Source organism: Acinonyx jubatus, chromosome B3, assembly GCF_027475565.1.
Source record: "Acinonyx jubatus isolate Ajub_Pintada_27869175 chromosome B3, VMU_Ajub_asm_v1.0, whole genome shotgun sequence".
In the NCBI taxonomy this organism is placed as follows: domain Eukaryota; kingdom Metazoa; phylum Chordata; class Mammalia; order Carnivora; family Felidae; genus Acinonyx; species Acinonyx jubatus.
Window position 1 is genome coordinate 32,896,221 of NC_069386.1, and position 18,610 is coordinate 32,914,830.

Sequence of the window (18,610 nt, forward strand, 5' to 3'; positions counted from 1 at the left end):
TTAGGGGCTGGCCTGTCCTAACCTCCTTAACTCTCAGACCCACAGCTCCCTTTTCCGGAAAAGGACACTTCAGAATTGAGATGAACGAGGCAACTGAGCAAATATGGCTAATATAAGTTCCATCACTTTCCTGAAGAGGAATCTGTATTCAGGGAGTGTTTAAGAGTTTTGTTTTGTTTTATTCTTTCTCTCTCTTTAAAAATTTATTTTTGCTTTTATGGGGGGAGGGGGTCGGGGAGGGATGCAGGGTAGACGAACATGTTTGAGGCTCGTGGGTAAGGAAGTGGATGAAGACACCGAGGAGAGATGTGTGATGGGGCGGGGTGGGATCGCCCCGGAGGAACTGGCTTTGGTAGTGGGAATGAAGAAGAGGAATCCCCATCCACCCCCGCAGGAAACGCTCCAGTGATTGGAGGTGTGTGTGGCTGCGTGTGTGCCTGTGTCTGTGTGTGAGGAGGGGGTAGCTCCGACTCCCGCAGACATCACCACGCATGACGAAGCTACTTCCCCTCACGCGGTCCAAGGCGCACACGCGCCATCCACAGCCACGCCCGCACACACTAGACACACACACGGCGTCCGAGGGTCCGGTTGCCATGGCGAACAGGAGCGCGTGAGCCCAGGCGCCCCTCCCGCCCCCGGCCAAGCCCGGTCAACTGCAGCTCTGATTGGTCGCTGCTTCCTCATTATGCAAATCATTTGCGTAGACTCCGCGGCCAGCTGCCTGACGTCACCAAGCACGGGGGCTGGGGCTCGGGGCTCGGCTCCGGGAGAGCTCGGGCGGGAGCCGGGATAGCGCCGCGCGGGGACCTCAACCCAGACCCCAGCGTCCCGCCGCCGCGGCCCGGTCCTGCCCCGCCCCCGGCCCCGCCCCTTTCCAGCCTGCCCCACCCCCTCTACGCCCCTCCACCCGGGCCCCGCCCCCGTGCAGCCCCCCGCCCTCGCCGCCTGGACCCCGCCCCCTCCCCCCTGGCCCTCGCCACTGGTCCAGGGAGGGGACGGCGGGACAGACGGGACTGGTGGGACCGGCGGGAGGGCGGACCGGGCGGGGATATGGCCGCGGCGCCCGGAGGGTCTGCGCCGCCCGCCGGCCCCGGCCCGCGCCTGGGTTTCAGCACCGCGGACAGCGGCGTCGGCATGAGCGGGCTAAACCCCGGTCCTGCCGTGCCCATGAAGGACCACGACGCCATCAAGCTCTTCGTGGGGCAGATCCCGCGGGGCTTGGACGAGCAGGATCTCAAGCCGCTGTTCGAGGAATTCGGCCGCATCTACGAGCTGACGGTGCTGAAGGACCGGCTCACCGGCCTCCACAAAGGTGCGCGGGGTCAGCCCAGCCCAGCCCAGCCCAGCCCTGCCCCAATCCGATTAGAGTGGGCCCAGCCCAAACCCCAGCCTCAACCGCAGCCCCAACCTTAGCCCTACCTAGAGTCAGTCCAACATCAGTCCAATACCAGCCCCACTTCAGCCCAGTCTCCTCCCCAGATCACAGAACCCCCAGGCCAGAATTTTCTCTCCAACATCCTCCTTCTGATCACCACTCTGATCCTCTGGCGTGTTCTCCACTCTAACCTCTAACTCCCTACCCTTCACCTCTCACATCCCAACAGTCCCAACCTTTCAGTCGGACCTCCCTCCATCCCTCTCATCAGACATTCCAAATCCTGAAATTTGAAAACTTATTTGACCTTTGGGTCTCAATTTCCCAAACCCTGGACCAATCATTTCTGACCCTCTCTCCCAATCTGGTGCCACCCCACTCAGGCCTAACCGTCCACACACACGTCTCCGACTTGTACCCCTCATTCTGGCCTCCAAGCCCAGCCAACCCCCAGAGCCTTCTTTTGATGCAGACTGCTAACTTAAAACCCCCCAAACCCCAATTCCTCCCTTCTTCAGAACCCAGTCCTGGCTAACTCACAAAATCCAATTCCCCTCGAGGAGGCTCTCAGCTTCAAATTCCACCCTCATGTTTGACAATAACCCCATCTCTCCTCCCCCTGCCAGAATCCCAACACTCTCTGCCTCTTCTGACTTGAGTCCAGAACCCTGACCTCAACTGGGAAAATCTACCACCTGTGTGCCCCCTCATTTCAGGTTTCCTCTCAGCTGAACCCATACTTCTTTCATCCTCTAATCTCCCCACTCTTGTGCCTCATCTATACCCTTCCCCAATCCTCTTTATGGACTCCTGCTTTCCCTCCTTCGCAGGCAGGTCCTGGAGTAGAGCCTGTGGATCAGAACCTCAGGGTGGGTCAGTTTGAAGAGGCAGAAGGGATTTTCTCCCTGCCCTTGTTAGAGAGACAGGCACCACAGTTCTGTCCAGCCACACCCCTTTCTTCCTGTAGAGAGAGGGAGGAGGCTTGTTTACACGCAGAAAAGTCTGTCCAGGCTGGGCTGGAGTAAGAGAGCCAGAGTCACATGTCATACATGGGCAGGGGATAGAAATTATTTGAGGAGAAACACCTCTATCTCTCCCCCACCTTCATCATGCTTCAGTTTCAGGATTTGAGGGGTAAGGGTCTCTATCTTACCCCACCTTCACCATGCTTCAGTTTTAGGATTTGAAGGGTAAGGGTCACCAACTATTCTCCGTGATTTTTCTAGGACAAAAGTGGCCGGTCCTGGGTAACAGCTAAAGGTACTTTCCTAAGGGCTGAGAGCAGGAATCAGGCTGCCACCTCTTTTCATCTGGGAGGCACACTTATACAGGGGCTTCATGAAAATGCCCACAGAAGGTCTGGGACCAGCTAGGTACCAGTGCCTCTTCCACACTTGGTGGTGGGGTTACTTTAAAAGGGGCATGAAAGAATAAAACTATATCATCCTGATTCCTTCTAATGCAGTCCAGCTGCCTGGCTGTCCATCCATCCATAGCAACTTACTTTCTTATTTTCTAGACATTTATTTCAGTATGTAAGCACAAGCTAATCTTTCTGGGCCATCTGGGAAGCGTATAAGATACCCTTAATTCTCACTCTTCTCATTCAAACACCATCAGAGTCTCTGAAATGTTCTCTTATCCGTTCTTTTTCTCCATTTAGCTCTAATTCTTCCTGTTTTTAAATTTTCATTTGTCTCTCCCTCTAGCCATGCTTCTCTGTCTTTCCATCCCCCCTTTTCCCACCCCCTATCCCAGGTAGTACAAATGGGGCTCCTTTGGGCAGCAGTTGGGCCCCTGAGCCTTTCAGACTGGGCCCCAGCCCTGCCCAGTTCTGACGTCAGCTGATATGGCTTAGTGGCAGAAGATGAAGCAGAGATGTAAGCGAAATCAGGTGTTTGGCGATTTGTCCCCAAACCAACCTGCAGCTCTCCAAAGCAGGGTTGCCTTGCAAGATGATTGGAAGGGTCTCTGTGTCAATATATTCCCCACTTTCTCCCCAGCAATAGTGACACCCAAAAGCCAGAGTGACTCATTTTCCTTTTGATGGCTGGGTACTGAGGGAGGCAGCCACAGTGCTTTGAAAAAAACCTCAGTCTAGGAGTTAGGAGATTCTAAACCCTATTCTCCCCCTGGCACACTGTCTGGGTTCAGTTTCCCTGTTAATACAGTAAGAGTTTGTCCCAGGTTTCTCTAAGGTCCCTTTAACTCAATGAATAGCAGATAGCCACCCACCTGAAGGGGACAGCCACTTGGAAGACATCACAGAACATGATCCCCTTTGCCTTTGCAGTCGGCTGAGGTCTAAGTGGAAAACTTCACCAAGCTCCTAATGGTTTCTCACATCCACTTTCTCTTCCTTCGGTCTTTCTCCTTCCCACAAGCAGAAGGCTCTTTTGGAAAACACAGATCTTATCTTGCCAGAGTCCTGCTTAAAACCCTTTAGTGGTTCTTCACTGCTCCTAAGGAAAAGTTCAAAATCCAGACTGAGGCATACAAGGTTATAGATAACCTGATCCCTGCACACCTCACTGTCCTCTCTGCCTCCTTTCACCAATCTCCAACCATACTACTCTTCTATCCATTTCCCCAACACACCAAATTCTTGCTTCAGTCTTCATACATGCTGTATGAAACTGTTCATACGTGCTGTTCCTTCAGCTTCCTTCACCACCCTTCTTGTCACCTGGTTAAGCCCTATTTGTTATTGAGGACTCAATGTGTTCTTTGAAACATTCTTCAACCCTTTGGACTCAAATTATGTGCCCCTCATGATCCTTTACATAATCCCCATGAGAGCAGGGAATTTGTCTGTCTTGTTACCACTTCATCCCAAGCGCATTATAATGCCCACCATAATAAGTAAATAAGTATTCAACAAATATTTTCTGAGTGAGTGCTCAATGACTGTTGGAAAGGAAGGATCCCTGGCTCAGTGCTTCCTAGCAGGCTACACTTTCTGAGTCTGAACAAAGAGGAGTAGGACTGACCCTGTGGCTCAACCCAGACTCATTCTCTGTCCCATAACTACTGGATCCTTTAGAGAAGTAAGATTTAGGGCACAATAACCCTTTAACAGGCTCTATGTTGAAACACTGGGAGAGCTGACAGGTCAAGCTCCTTGGATAGGATTGGAGGTCCATGAAAGCTCTTCTCTACAGAAAGTCCTTAAGCCAGCCCCATCTTGCAAGCCTCAAATTAACCTATTCCTCAGCTTCAAACTTGGAGGAGGGAGGTGTTAAGAAGTTGTGGGGTGCTGGGCTTGGCTGTCAACAATTTTCCTCCTTTTGGCCTCCTCTCATCTGAAACTGAGTTGGGAAGGAATTGAGGCTGATTCTGGGAGACTCTGTGAGTATGAATCTGAAAAGGAAGGGGGAGGCTGGGGTTAAAGCTGAAGGCAAAGCCGCTTAGGGAGGTTTAACCCCAACCGGACTTATAGCTGGAGTGGGGAGGGGAGATGTGGGACTGTATGAGCATGTGGCTGGATGTGGGTACACATGTTTCCTAGGCAAGAAGCCAGGAGCAAATGAGAGGGAGCCAGAGTCTGGGACTCAAACACATGAAGCCCCTCCCTTCAGAGAAGGTGGAGGACAGAGGCTTCTCAGAGCAGTGCCCTTGTTTAAAGAAGAGTGGCCTTGAGTTTGTCAACTAATGGGATCTTTCCAGGAAGAGTATTTGGGGGTTTCAGGAAATCCCCTGAGCCAGCCTCTTCCTCCCCAGGCTGTGCCTTCCTCACCTACTGCGCCCGGGACTCTGCTCTCAAGGCCCAGAGTGCACTGCACGAGCAGAAGACCCTGCCAGGGGTAAGTCCACCAGGTTTGGGGGGGTGGGGATCACCTCAGGCTGGGGACATGCCTTATGTGCATGCCAAAGCAGCATGTTGGGGCCAGGAACTGGCCAGGAACTGGGTTGGGGCCAGGAACTAGAAGCAGAGTCACTTTTCAGGGCTTACGTATGCCCTGAACAGCTATCAATTCTTGTTATATTTACTCTTCTGGCTCAAAGAAATGGGCTTAACACTTGGACCAAGTATTCCACCCCATCTTTTCAGAGAGGCATCAGTTTTGTGTGTTATGCTAGAATTTGTCCGCACTGGCTAAAATCATGGCTTAAAGTGTCATTTGTCACTGGTGTGAGAATATATGCAGATACATGAGGTAGAGACCCTGCTGAGCTGGTATCTTACTTTTTCCAGTTCTAGAGTCCTTAATAGCACTTCCCTCTGTCCTCTTCCTGTAATGTTTTTTTTGGGGTGCCTTGAGTCACCAAGATTACTTTCCCTCCTCTTCCCCAAACACTTGGCTGGATGTGGGTACACATGTTCCCTAGGCAAGAAGCCAGGAGCAAATGAGAGGGAGCCAGAGTCTGGGACTCAAACACATGAAGCCCCTCCCTTCAGAGAAGGTAGGAGACAGAGGCTTCTCAGAGCAGTGCCCTTGTTTAAAGAAGAGTGGCCTTGAGTTTGTCAACTAATGGGATCTTTCCAGGAAGAGTATTTGGAGGTTTCAGGAAGCCCCAAAGCTAAGAGGACCTGATTATATGAGCAGTTAGACCATTATATATCAATGGCACCTGATATGGCCTTAGCTAATGGCTAATCACTGGACCAAAGGCAAAGTAGGACCTACGGACCATGTGGCAGAAAGAAAGTGGTGATTGTTAGGAACTAGTGTGGGTTCACCAAGAGCAAACCATATAACAGAGCTTCATTTTCTCTTGTCAAAGGAATGATATGTCTACAAAAAGAGCACTATTCAAATGCCATGCCTGGGACTATATCCATTTTTAAGCCTCAGATTTAAGAGGGTCATTAGCCTATCAGAAAGAGACAAGGATGGGATGCGGAAATAAAATATATCATGGATGATGATTTGAAGAAATTGGAGATATTTGGCTGGAGAAGATAGGGTGTGGGGGCTTCTACAGGGAGGCATCATAACATAATGATTAAAAATATGACTTTTTGAGTCTCAACAGACCTAGATTTGAATTTCTGTTCTGTCATTTACCGGTTCTGTGTCTCATGATACATTACTTAGACTCTGGAGCTTCAATTTCCTCATCTATAAGGAGTGAGTTATACTAACACTTAGCTCACTGGGCTATTGTGAGGATTAACTGAGGTTAGCAAGTGCCTGGCACAGGGGAAGATCTCAGTAAATATTACTGGTAGGGTGAGGGTAACCGCCTTCAAATTCTGAAGAGGGATTTGGTTTTCTATGGGTGGCTCTAGAGGGCTGGACCAGGATCAGCGGGTATAGAGAACAGACACACTAATTTCAGCTCAGTATAAAGAAATCATTTCTCTGAATTGGAACTGTCCAGCAGTGGCACAAGCTTCACCTAGAGTTGATCAAGCTGTGAGTGGGTCAGGTCCTAGGACAAATCCCAGTAATTGAAGCAACTCAAGCCTCACTCTTGAAGACTCAGCATCCAGTAACACCAATGTATTACTGCTACCAAGCTTCTGTGTGCAGGCTCTGGAGTCAAACAGACATGGGTGTAGATCCAAGCCCTACCACTCACTAACTCTGTGACCTTGGGCAAGTCTTTACTTCTAAGCCTAAGCATCTTCATATGTAAAACTGAATTCATAGAATTGTTATAATAATTAAGTGAACTAACTCATGTAAAGTGCTTAACATAGTTCTTGGTAGACAGTAAGCACTCAGTACAGGTTACCTGGTGGCAGCGGCAGTAGTGACAGTAACAGCAGTGTTAGTAGGAGTAGGAGTAGAAGTTATTATTCATCCAACCATGGGAATGAGTGACTTCTGCTGCTAAAATTGAAAGTCACTGACACAAACTGTAACATTCCATGTGGGAAACAGCATGGGAAAGGTGCGTAGACAGAAGGAACAAGATGGGTGTGAAATGGGATTGGGAGTTTGGAGGAAGGCCTGGGTGAGCATGGGCCAGGCCAGAGAGAAGACCCACCAGAGAGCAGTGGCTGAAGAGGAAACTTTGGATTCCAGGGTGAGGGATTTGGACTTTATCCTGAAAGCAAATGGGAACACTGAAAAAATTAAGATGAACTTTGTGAGGGGGGAAAAAAAAACCTTCTTCAACCAGCCACAGGGCTCTACAAAGAGAGGACTTTATGAGGCTGAGGGCACCTGAGATAAGGGCTGTGGAGCTCTAGATTAGTGGGATAATTTCTGAAGGAGAAACGAGAAATAATAATAACTAGCATTTGTTGATACTAGACAGTGTTCCTAGAATTTTGCATTCTCAAAGTCACTTAATCCTCTGTGAAGAAGCTATTGTTATTGGCATTCCCACTTTACAGATGAGTCAAAGCAAACAAGTGACTTGTGCAAGGTTAGGTAGCTACTGGTAGGAAGATCTGGGAAGATCCAGGTAGTCTGACTCCAGAACTCACTCATTTAACCACTACACTATTATCTGGACCAAGCTGGTGGCAGACAGGGGTCCATGTTTCTGAAGGGGATGGTGACTGGATGCACCTGCCCTCTCCCACCCTTTCATCTGCAGGCTTCCAACATGGCCTGGCTTCGTCCCGTACTGCAGGTTTGGCTTTATTCACCGTCCTCAGCTTAACAAAGTGCAAATTAATATTTAATTATTCTCCTAATAGAAAATCGATGGCTCTGTTGGCCAGCCCAAGCAATGTCCGTGCCATCAATCTTTCCTCTGGGCCTGCCAGGGGCAGTAGCAGCTTTAGTCACCTGGCCTCAGTCCCACCAGCATGAAGGGAGGAGGGTGTCCAGCTCTCTGTAGGCACTGGGTCCTGGGCACAGCTGCCATCTACTGGAAAAGCAAGGAAAGACTTCAATTTGGGCTCCTACTAGAGACCAGAAGGATAGTCACTGTGGGAGCAGGAATGGTTGTCTCCCCAGAGAAAAATCCTGAACCCCTAGGAAAAATGTCATAGTATCTACTGGACTGGGACCTCACCATGACTCCCCTCCATGTGCCTCTGCTAATTTCTGTCACCTATCAAAACTGGGCTCCCTACTCAGGAGGACTTTCTTTAAACCTCAGTGGTCTGTCCCACCTTCTGTAGCTTCTTCTCTATAAAGCTGAAGCTACTTCTTGCAGCCTCATTTTAGGCTCCAGAATCCACCTAAAGAAGGTAAGGCCAACCTTATCCCAGAAGGTGCCCTCCTACTTGTCTCTATCCTTGCCCGTGACCACCTTTCCCTTGGACATCCATCCCTTCAAACACTGTGAAGGAGACAGACATAACAGTGCACTTGCTTTTGCAAGTTGTGCCCAGCATAAAACAGCTTGAGTGGAAAGGGCAAGTGGGGGCTAAAATCTAGCCATGCTCTATTGACCAAGCCATGCACATTATCACAGGGCTGTGTCAGCCCAGAGGGGGAGGCACATTTTTTTTTTCTAATTCATCCCATCGTTGGGGGAGTGCCTTTTTGTAACTCACACAAAGGCACTATATGTGCTAGCAGCCACCCAGTGAGTGAATTGGAGCCTTTGGCCTCAAGGAGCTTTTCCAGCCCAGAAATAACTCATTGCATCTCAGTGGGATTTACATCTAGGCACATAAAAGGGCATCAGAGTGGAGACAGAGGAGATGCTTCACAGTGGAGATGCTACCTGAGCCCAGTCATAACCATATTTCATCACATTTGAGGGTCTAGAAAACTAAAAGACAAGGCAACTTCTGGAATTCTAGGTACAGTGTGAAAACTGGCAGCAAAGATGTCCAATGGAGAAGGCCAAGGCTCCCTGTGAATGGAGTGTTGTGTATTTTGGGCAGCAAGGTAGGCAGGACCCACAAGTTTGGACTGCCAGTCTTAGGATCTCTGGCTTTATTGAGAGGCTTGAAATGGAGAACTGTGGATGGATTTTAGTAAGGAAAGAGTGAGGGGTTGGTTTCAAAAGCTCACTCCAGCTACAGTGTGATGGTTGAGTTGAAAGATGAAGCAATATTGGAGGCAGATTATCCTTTAGGACACTGTTGCTTGAGTGCAGCTGAATGATGGTGCTGACCTGGAGCTGGAGACAGGGCAGGAATGGGGAGGATAGGATAAACTTGAGAGTTGTTTAGGATATCCATATAGACTCGAGAACCAGTGGGACTTGGCAGTGGATTGAATTAGAAGAAGAGGTGAAGTAGAGCAAAGAGCTGAAAATGGTGTAGTTTGCTTTTCCTCTTCTTCACTTTTCCCTGCATCCATGACACCTCTCTTAGACCCACCAGTAATCCTGATAAATATTCTTCCCATGGTGGAAGTGGCTGAGGGCACAGGTGCTCAGTGTTAGGAATAGTTGGAATCAAGGCAGAAATGTCTGAAGAGGGCAATGCTGAGCCCAAAGTAGACCTTTTATGCAAGTCAAGCAGGGAGAAGGGGTAGAGCCTTGCCTTCCCTCCTGCTCATGGTGGTCAAAGTCCCAGGGCCTCATATGCCTCTGTGCTACCTCCAACCTTCCCCACTCCACTCCACTGCCTGCAATAGGTTGTTCTCTCCTCTTTCTGACATTATCTCCCTTGATTTTCCCTCCAGGCCTGGCCCTGAAGCAGATATGGGCCTGGACTCTACCTGGGAAACTCTCAAGGGAATAGGTGCTCAGCCAAGGGCAAGAGCTCACCTGAGGTCCCATGACAAATTCTTGGCCAAGGAGGCAATACCCTCTTTTCCTAAAAGGGGAACTGGGATTACCTTACCCCACTTCCACATCTCTCCCCTGACTGTGACAGGAACCAGGCAGAGTAGGGTTGCTTAGGCAGTTCATGTAGATAGCTCTCTTTCTCCTTCAGCCACACAGAGCATACCTAAATCCTAGGTGTCCTCCCTAACCATTTCCCAGTGGGGACCGAAGGAGAACCACCTCTCTCCAACTCTGTCCTCATCCTCTTGGGCTCCTCCTCCCCTGAGACTTCCCCTGCATCTCCAAACTCCCAAATTGCCAACATCCTCAACATTTAAGCCATAAACCTAAAAGTCAGCCAGTATTTCCTTCTCTCCCTCAGTTCCCACATCCAATAGAACTCTAGTCCAGCTAATCATCCTAAACATCTCTTGAATATGTCTATTTCCTTACGCCCTGGTTAAGGTCACCCTCACCCCTTACCTGTATTAGTGATCTTCCTATTTCTAATTTTTCCCTTTCCAATCTTTTCTCTGCACAGTGATAGCTCATGGGATCTTTCCCTACTTAATATCCTTCCCTGGATCCCTACTGCCTTTGAAGTACAACAAAGTCAAAATTCCTTGTTGTGATTTTCACAACCTGCCCCAACCCGGCCATTGGCTACCTTTCAGTTTTACACCCTTCCATTAAAAACAAACACAACACTGCAAGGTGGGATCATGATTTCCCCTTTTACTAATACTGAGACTCAAAGACCTTAAAGAAGTTGCCAGTAATGGAGTCGCAATTTAAACCCACATCTATATGACTCAGAATCAATCTGCTGTGCCCTGGCTACCTCCATGCCAGGTGCCTACCAGAATCCTTGCTCCTTTAGACTTGCAGCTCCCTTTCCAATCCCCTGCCATCTGGAGTGCTCAGGCTCCAGCTCTACCTCTCCCATTATCTCCATGTGGCCCAATGACCCCAGTCCTGCAAGGCCCGGGTCAAACTTTGCCTCCTCTGTGAAGCTTTCTCTGTGTCAACCTCTCCAGCTGGAGTCAGCCTCTCCCAGAGCACTGTACTTTGCACTCCTCCTAAGGCCCAGGTCACTCTGTGCCTCATTACTTGTGTTCATGTCTTAAGAATGGAGTTGAGCAGCACAACACAAAAACATGGGCTTCAGCATCAGATAGGCCTAGGGGCAAATCCCAGCTCAACCACTTACCCATTACGTGATCTTGAACAAGTGATTTAACCTCCCTAAGCCTCAACTTCCCCATCTGTACTATGGGGATAATGATATTACCTTGCAGAGAAGTTGGAAGGAATTTAGAGACAATATATGTAAAGTGTCCCAGAAAGGGCTTGGTGTATAGTGGGCTTTTAGGAAATGGTGGTGATTATCTTCCTCTCTAAAAACCATTGAGGACAGATTCCCCAAGGTTGTTGTCTCCTGTGAAGGGCCTAGCCTGGGGCTCTTCACAGATTTCAGGAAATGCCCGCATGGTGGAAAGCCCAGGTGCCCAGACTCTGAGGCTTGGACCCTGCCAGGTCTATGGGACATGTATATACCACCTAATGCCCACCCTCCATTAAAGAGTGGTGGAGTGGGGGAGGGGAAAGGGGTGTCCCCCAGAGCACTGATGAGCTCCATCTCTCCAGAAACCCAGCCGGGGAGGCAGCTGCCATGGAAACCACTGCTGTCACATGTGCTTGTCACTCTAGGTTCCAGAGAGAAATTCTCAGGATCTATTTAAGAACTAATAAAATAATGATGGTCTTGCTCACCCTCACTGCCCCCCCCACCCCAGGCTTCTTCCCCTCTTTCATTCTCCCCTACCACACTCCTCCCTGCCTTTCCTGCATCCCCTTCCTGACCCCTTATCCCTTCGTTTCCTTCCCATATCCACCAATATTTCTCTCTTTCCTTGCCCCTTTCTAGGTCTGTCTCTTTCTCTCATCGTTTCTGTCTTCCTGTGTCTCTTCATCTCTCCTTGTTTCTATGCTCTCCATGGCTCTGTCTCTTGGTCTCTCCTCCACAATCACAGGTGGCCATGCCCAGGGACGGTTCCCGTTCCTCCTGGTCCCTGGTCCCAGCCAATCCAGACCTGCCCAGCTCGCCCTGATCTGCTTGGATTGATCTGTCATCCCCTCTAGACTGCAGCCTGAGTCCTGTCGGTGTCTCGGCCCCCACCCTCAACCTGGTACACTGCAGGGGCTCCACCACCAGCGGGTGGGTGTGTCAGAGAGCATAAGAACCTGAGCCCTGGGTGGGAGGGGGATTGCACTGGTTCAGGCTTGGCCTGTTTTCCTTTCCTTTCCTTTCCTTTCCTTTCCTTTCCTTTCCTTTCCTTTTTTTTTTTTTTAGTAATCCCTCCCCACTCCCCCACCCCCAAATTTGATCCAAAGGAAATTGCTCAACTGTGACTGCCAGGGCGTTACCATGGTTACTGGGTAGCACTTGTGGCTATGGTAACAGGAAGCTGCCTGTTGTCTCGGCAACGAGCACATTGGTAGAGGATGGAATGGCCCTGATTGGTGCAGAAGCAGTGCATTTCCTGAAGGGAGGGGGTCAGATCATCACCTTCTCAGGCCAGATGGGCATCAGTACCCCTTCCTCCATGAACGGGAAGGCCGCTGTTCTTTCCTCCCGGCACTCAGCTGTCTGCCCCCAACATTAATTCCTCACTTCCTACGCACCCAGCTCTTGGCAGTTTACAAAGACCTTTTGCGTCCCCATTATCTCATGTGATCCCCACAACACCCATGAGAGGAAGGTGAGATGGGGATTCAATCATGAATTCTCTCAGGGTGGTTGGGGGATGGGACTGTGTGGGGGTGTATGTCGAAATCACCTAGGAGCTTTTACAAATTATACAGTCCCCTAACTTGAGAGTCTGCTATGGTTCCCAGGTGATTCTTATCTACCCTTGACTAGGGAACCCCTGAATTAGAAGGTGAAATTAGTTGCGGGGGGGGGGAGGGGGTAAAGGGAAGAGTCAAGCTGCTTTCCAGGTTTCTAGCTTGGATGACTGGAAGGATCAGGTCCGGGCAAAAAGATAAGCTCTGGTATGGGTGCGTTGAGTGGAAGATGCCAGTGGGACTTTTTAGTCAGGCTGTCCAGCAAACAGCTGGGTACATGGGTCTTAGGCTCAGGAGGGAGGTGTGGGCTGGGGATGCAGAGCTCTGAGTCAGCCCTGTGAGCATGGTAACTGAGGCTGTGGGTGTGAGTGAGACTCTCCAGGAAGAACAGGAACAGTGGGATGAGCAGGGCTGAAGATGGTGCCCTGGAGAATGCCAACATCCTCAAGGGAAGGGGGACCCAGGGAGGGAACTGAGAGGGTGACTGTAGGAACTTTGGTAATACAGAAGCTTGGGAAGGCTTCCCCCCATCTAACAAGCTGAATCTGAGAGAGGGTGGCTTTACTGAAGTCATACAACCATTAAATGGCGGAATCCAATTCCCAGCTTGTTTAATCTAAATGACATACAGAATTATATTCTCAGTTTTAGAACAAAACACAAATCTTCAGTCTTAATTCCACCTTCCCACCCAACTCCTCTCACTTAAAACCTTTAAGGAGGTCCAGGAGCCAGAGGGACAGGCGCACATAGTCCAGGCCCAGAGCCCAAAGCAGAATCTCTTTAACTACCACGGTCCATCCTGGCTTGCCACTGAGCTTCCTATCACCAACCCTTCAGATTTCAGCACTTTTTAAATTCCCCAGTTTAAGGAAGGAATCTTGGAGAAAATCTATAGCCCACCATGAGAGTGGTGGAGTGCAGGGTTCAAAGGAGCCAGGGCTTAGATCCTGAGGCATCCAGGGGAGGAGAAGCCGGGTGCCAGGATCAGGCAGTCATGCTGACTAGGTGTGTTGGTCCAATGTCTTTCAGATGAATCGTCCGATCCAAGTGAAGCCGGCTGCCAGTGAGGGTCGAGGAGGTAACTTCCCTATCTGACAAACCTCAGGGTATCACCCATGTAGGGGATGGTGGGTCTACTCCTCATGTCAGTCCTATCTATGGTTTGTTACTAGAGCTTCCTTGGGTTGGGGGAAAAGTGGGGCCCAGGTTGCTCGACACCAAAAACAGCTTAGCCTTCCCAGATCAGGCTGAGGAGAGAGGGGGTCCTAGAGTCCCCAGACCCAAAAGAAGCAGGAAGAGCCTAAGAAGATGCTGGAGATAGAGGAAGGGAGCTCTTGACACCTTGCCCTGGAAAGAGTTCATTCCTGTTTTTTTCAGATGGAATTTCCAGATTTGTTTGAAGAACCAGACTGGACTTATTCTCCTTTTGCATATCCTTCTGATCAGAGAGGACCCAGTCCACTCTGGATTGAGGCCACTCATTTCCTCACTGCAATTATCTGGTTACTTATGGCAAAAGATGAGTCTAGTAACACAGACTTTGCAAGCCATAGTAAGGAACTTGACTCTGCTGAGGACCATGGAAAGGCTTCAAAGGTTTTTTAGAAGCACTTTGGAAAGACCAGTGCTCCTTAAGAATAGGGGTGGGTAAAGAGTCTGTGCTTTTCTGACAACCAGCTACATTCCAGCCAGCTTCCATACTGGAAAAGTGATGCTAGCTTCTGGTGTCAGTTCTTTGGTGTTTTTCTCACCCTTTGGTCTTATATCATTCCAGGATATCTGCCAATAGCCCTGATGTCTGCTGACTCTCTCCCTTAGATAAGACTCTCTCCCTGTCTTATCCAAGATCAGTCATAGTGTTGTTAGATGGAAGAAGCTCCCCACGATCAGGGAGAGAATGGAACCCAATTGACAGGCATTTATTGACTCCAACTAATTCTCACACCGTCTCAGACTTCCTATTCACCATCTACACCTAAAGGGGGCTCTGGTAGCTTCTTCCACTGTAGAGTTCTTTCCTTCATGAAATAATTCCTTCATCTATTTAGATTATCTGACCTCTGGTCTGTGCTTCTCAATTTCAGATCAAGATGTTATCACCTCTACTTTGCCTTGAAGAGATATTTCCAAGTTTCCTCCTCCCCTTCACGTGTGTATCCTCCTTTTCCACCTCATTCTTTCCAGACAGGTTTTTTAGAAGTTCCAGCCTCCATACAGAATCTGTTCAGTTGTCCCAAGAATTTCTCCCTTTTGGGAAGCTCTGTTAGGCATCGAGACCATTGTTGGCCATTGTTGGCTATCTTCTAAGTCTTGTCCACAAACACTAGCTAGTCCCATAGCTTAGAGGCCAGTTGAGAGTAGCTGAATCAGCTAAGAAGCAGACATGTTGAGTTTATTCAACCATCCAGCCAACATCTTCTGAGTAACTTAACTCCATATTAGGAATAGAACTGTGAGCAAGACAGCCCTGGCATCTAGCTTCATTGAGTCTGAAGCTATGTGGGGATAGTGAACAAGGGGGTTACAATTCAGTGTGATCAGTGTCTTTCAAGTTCTGGAGGGATTGTGAGCACAATAGCAAGAGGCACCTTTCTTAGTCTGGGAGGTCAAGATGGGCTCCTTAGAGGTATTAATGTTCAAGCTGAGATCTCAAGGATAGACAAGAAGTAGTCAAATACAGAAAGGAGGTGAGAGAGGGCAAGTGTTTACGCAAAGGGAATAGCGTGCACAGAGTTCAGAACATGATGAAACTTGGAGTCTGGTTCAGGAACTAAGTTCACAATGCTGGGGGCACTCTTGCTGTTTAGAGTCCAATACAACTTGTTGGGATGAGGGCAGCTGTACAAAGGAGGCTTCTGATGATGCTTCTGCATGTCGTAGTCCATCTTTCCTCATCATCTGGGCCCCATTCGGTGGCATCAGCCTGAGTTTTATCATTTGCCTCCCCCTTTTGTACAGGTTTTTCAGGTGTCACATCACTGACAAATTCTGTGACCTGTGGCAGCCCACCTATACACCTGTTTAGATTCAGAGCAGCTCGAGAGAGCAGGATAAGCAAATCTAGTTGAAAAGAGGTCTGCCTGGCAGTGGAATTCATAATTTTAGTAGTTATGTGTTACACAGGTATTTCCTGACAAGTGATGTCTCTTAGCACACATATACTCCATATGCATTCATGAATAATCCTTGCAGGTTTAGATGACCCAATCTCTCAATTCCTTCCTGCTCCCACTCAGAGTCACCAAATGCTCCCTGCTACATTTTCAGGAGAGAGGAGGCATATGTACTGTCTTGCAGAACAGTTGGACCCTCACAATTACTATTTAACTACCAAACTGATCTGTGTTAGATAATCTTGTTACTAATTGAAGTGTGTTCCTTTCCTTCAATGTTATATACTGCTTCTAAAGTGAGTTCAGCTCTCTGCTGAATTGTAACACAAACTAATGCTTTAGAGACTCAACTCTTGAAATGGTATCAGAGTTTGATTTTTTGAAATGTAACATTTGACACCAATGTGGGACAGCTTGCCCTATTCAAGTCTGATCTCTGTGATCCTAAACATTCTATAAAAGTTCATTGCTTCGGGGGGGGGGGGGTTAAATTGGTGATGAGCATTAAGGAGGGCACATTTTGGGATGACCACATATGTAAGAGATGAATCACTGGGATCTACTTCTGAAGCCAAGACTACGCTGTATGTTAACTAACTTGAATTTAAATTAAAAAAATTATGGGGCGCCTGGGTGGCTCAGTTGGTTAAGGGGCCAACTTTGGCTCAGGTCATGATCTCGCAGTCTGTGAGTTCGAGCCCCGCGTTGGGCTCTGTGCTCACAGCTCAGAGCCTGGAGCCTATTTCAGATTCTGTGTCTCCCTGACTCTCTGATCCTCCCCCAGTCATGCTCTGTCTCTGTCTCAAAAATAAATAAATGTTAAAAAAAATTTAAAAAAATAATAAATTAGGGGCGCCTGGGTGGCTCAGTCGGTTAAGCAGCCGACTTCGGCTCAGGTCATGATCTCGTGGTCCGTGAGTTCGAGCCCCACATCGGGCTCTGTGCTGACAGCTCAGAGCCTGGAGCCTGTTTCAGATTCTGTGTCTCCCTCTCTCTGACCCTCCCCTGTTCATGCTCTGTCTCTCCCTGTCTCAAAAATAAATGAATGTTAAAAAAAAAATTTAATAAAAAAAATAAAAAATAAAAATAATAAATAATAAATTAAAAAATTATCTAAGAAAAACTTCAGAGTTAATGGTCACACCTGTCCTGATATATTTAAGCCTATAAGTTTGCATTTTTTATTCCCAAAATTAAATCCCTTAGTTTAGTTGATTAATAGTGATTTCTATATCTTTTAAGAATACTGATATCAATGCAGACATAATCTAGAGGGTATCAAAGCAAATAGTATAATCTTCCAAAATTCCACCGTTTTCTTCTGGAAGGAAGTGTTAGATTTTCCCCTCATAAAACAGGGATCACCAACTCAAATGCTACAGGAACCAGGTAGGTAACTTTAAATGGATGAGACTGTCATGACTGAATTACAATTTACATTTTAATTGTATTAAATATTGGCAACTAATTCGATTTTTAAAGTTTATTTATTTATTTTGAAAGAGAGTGAACGAACATTAGCAGGGGAGGGGCAGAGAGAGAGAGAGAGAGAGAGAGAGAAAGAGGGAGAGAGAGAATCCCAAGCAGGCTCCCTGTTGTCAGCGTGGAGCCTGGACCAGGGGCTTGATCTCACAAATTCTGAGATCATAACCTGAGCCAAAATCAAGAGTCAAACGCTTAACCAACTGAGCCACCCAGGCGTCCCAACTAATTCAATTTTTTTTCTTAAATTTTGTTTACGTTTATTTATTTTTGATAGACAGAGAGAGACAGAGCACTGGTGGGGGAGGGGAGAGGAAACCCAGAATCCAAAGCAGGCTCCAGGACAGAGCCCAATGCGGGGCTTGAACTCACAAACCTCAAGATCATGACCTGGGCGGAAGTCGGACACTTAGCCAACTGAGCTGCCCAGGTGCCCCACCAACTAATTCAATTTTTAAAAATTGGCCAGCACTGTGAGAACCCAGCCAAACCTGTTAGTTTTACTTCTTTTGCCCAAAGACTTCCATTTCTTCCCATCTGCATATAGGAGTAATCTATTGTGCACACGTGAGCTTTTTGATGAAAATAGTTACTTTACATTCTCCTTTGAATTTTGATGCCAGTGCAACTGCGTACTATTTCTATTTTTAATCAATAGACATGAGGTTTGTGGTTGAAGTAACCTATGTTTTAAACACACTATGTCGTAGTACTTTTAGAAGTTATTGGTAACATTTGTATGTTCAATGCTTACAATGCAGTAATAGTAGCAACACAACAGGATCTGCCTGATAGAAGGTGCTGGAGGCCCTCTTCTTCCATGATCATCCTCTGCAGCCTTGATGGTACTCAGAGTGTCAAATGGGCATCCAAGTCGTCATGGACTATGTTATAGGAGCCTTTGAATGTATCTCAGGCTTTTCCCATAACTTGTGCAGCTAAGTTCCGCGCAGTTTATGTACTCCGTACCCCATGCCTATATTTTACATCCTGTGGCGTCGAGTGGTACTCTTAAAGGAAAATGCACCTAATTTTCCAAAACAAAATAATATCCTAATTATACTTAAGGCACCCACTTGTATATAAAACAAACATAGTGCCAGAAAATTTTCTCCTTGGCATTTGGATTTGTTTGAATGTGAACATTAAAATGTGTGCCGGGGCAAAAATTCAAGGTTCGTGTGTTTCAAAATGTTAACTTCAAATTATATGA

The 18,610-nt window shown here is 47.9% G+C and overlaps 1 protein-coding gene across 2 annotated transcripts in view; it reads left to right on the plus strand.

The window, feature by feature from the left end:
* The first annotated feature begins 213 nt into the window (after positions 1-213).
* Positions 214-18,610, plus strand: part of CELF6 (CUGBP Elav-like family member 6) — a 31,712-nt gene continuing 13,315 nt past the window's right edge. The window contains exons 1-3 of one of the 2 annotated variants that reach the window (XM_027067711.2): positions 214-1,315; positions 5,099-5,181; positions 13,832-13,880. In XM_027067711.2, coding sequence (XP_026923512.1) covers positions 1,054-1,315; positions 5,099-5,181; positions 13,832-13,880 — 394 coding nt within the window. In that variant the 5' untranslated portion in view covers positions 214-1,053. The remainder of the gene's footprint in view (positions 1,316-5,098; positions 5,182-13,831; positions 13,881-18,610) is intronic. The other variant, XM_027067710.2, reaches the window with a different exon arrangement.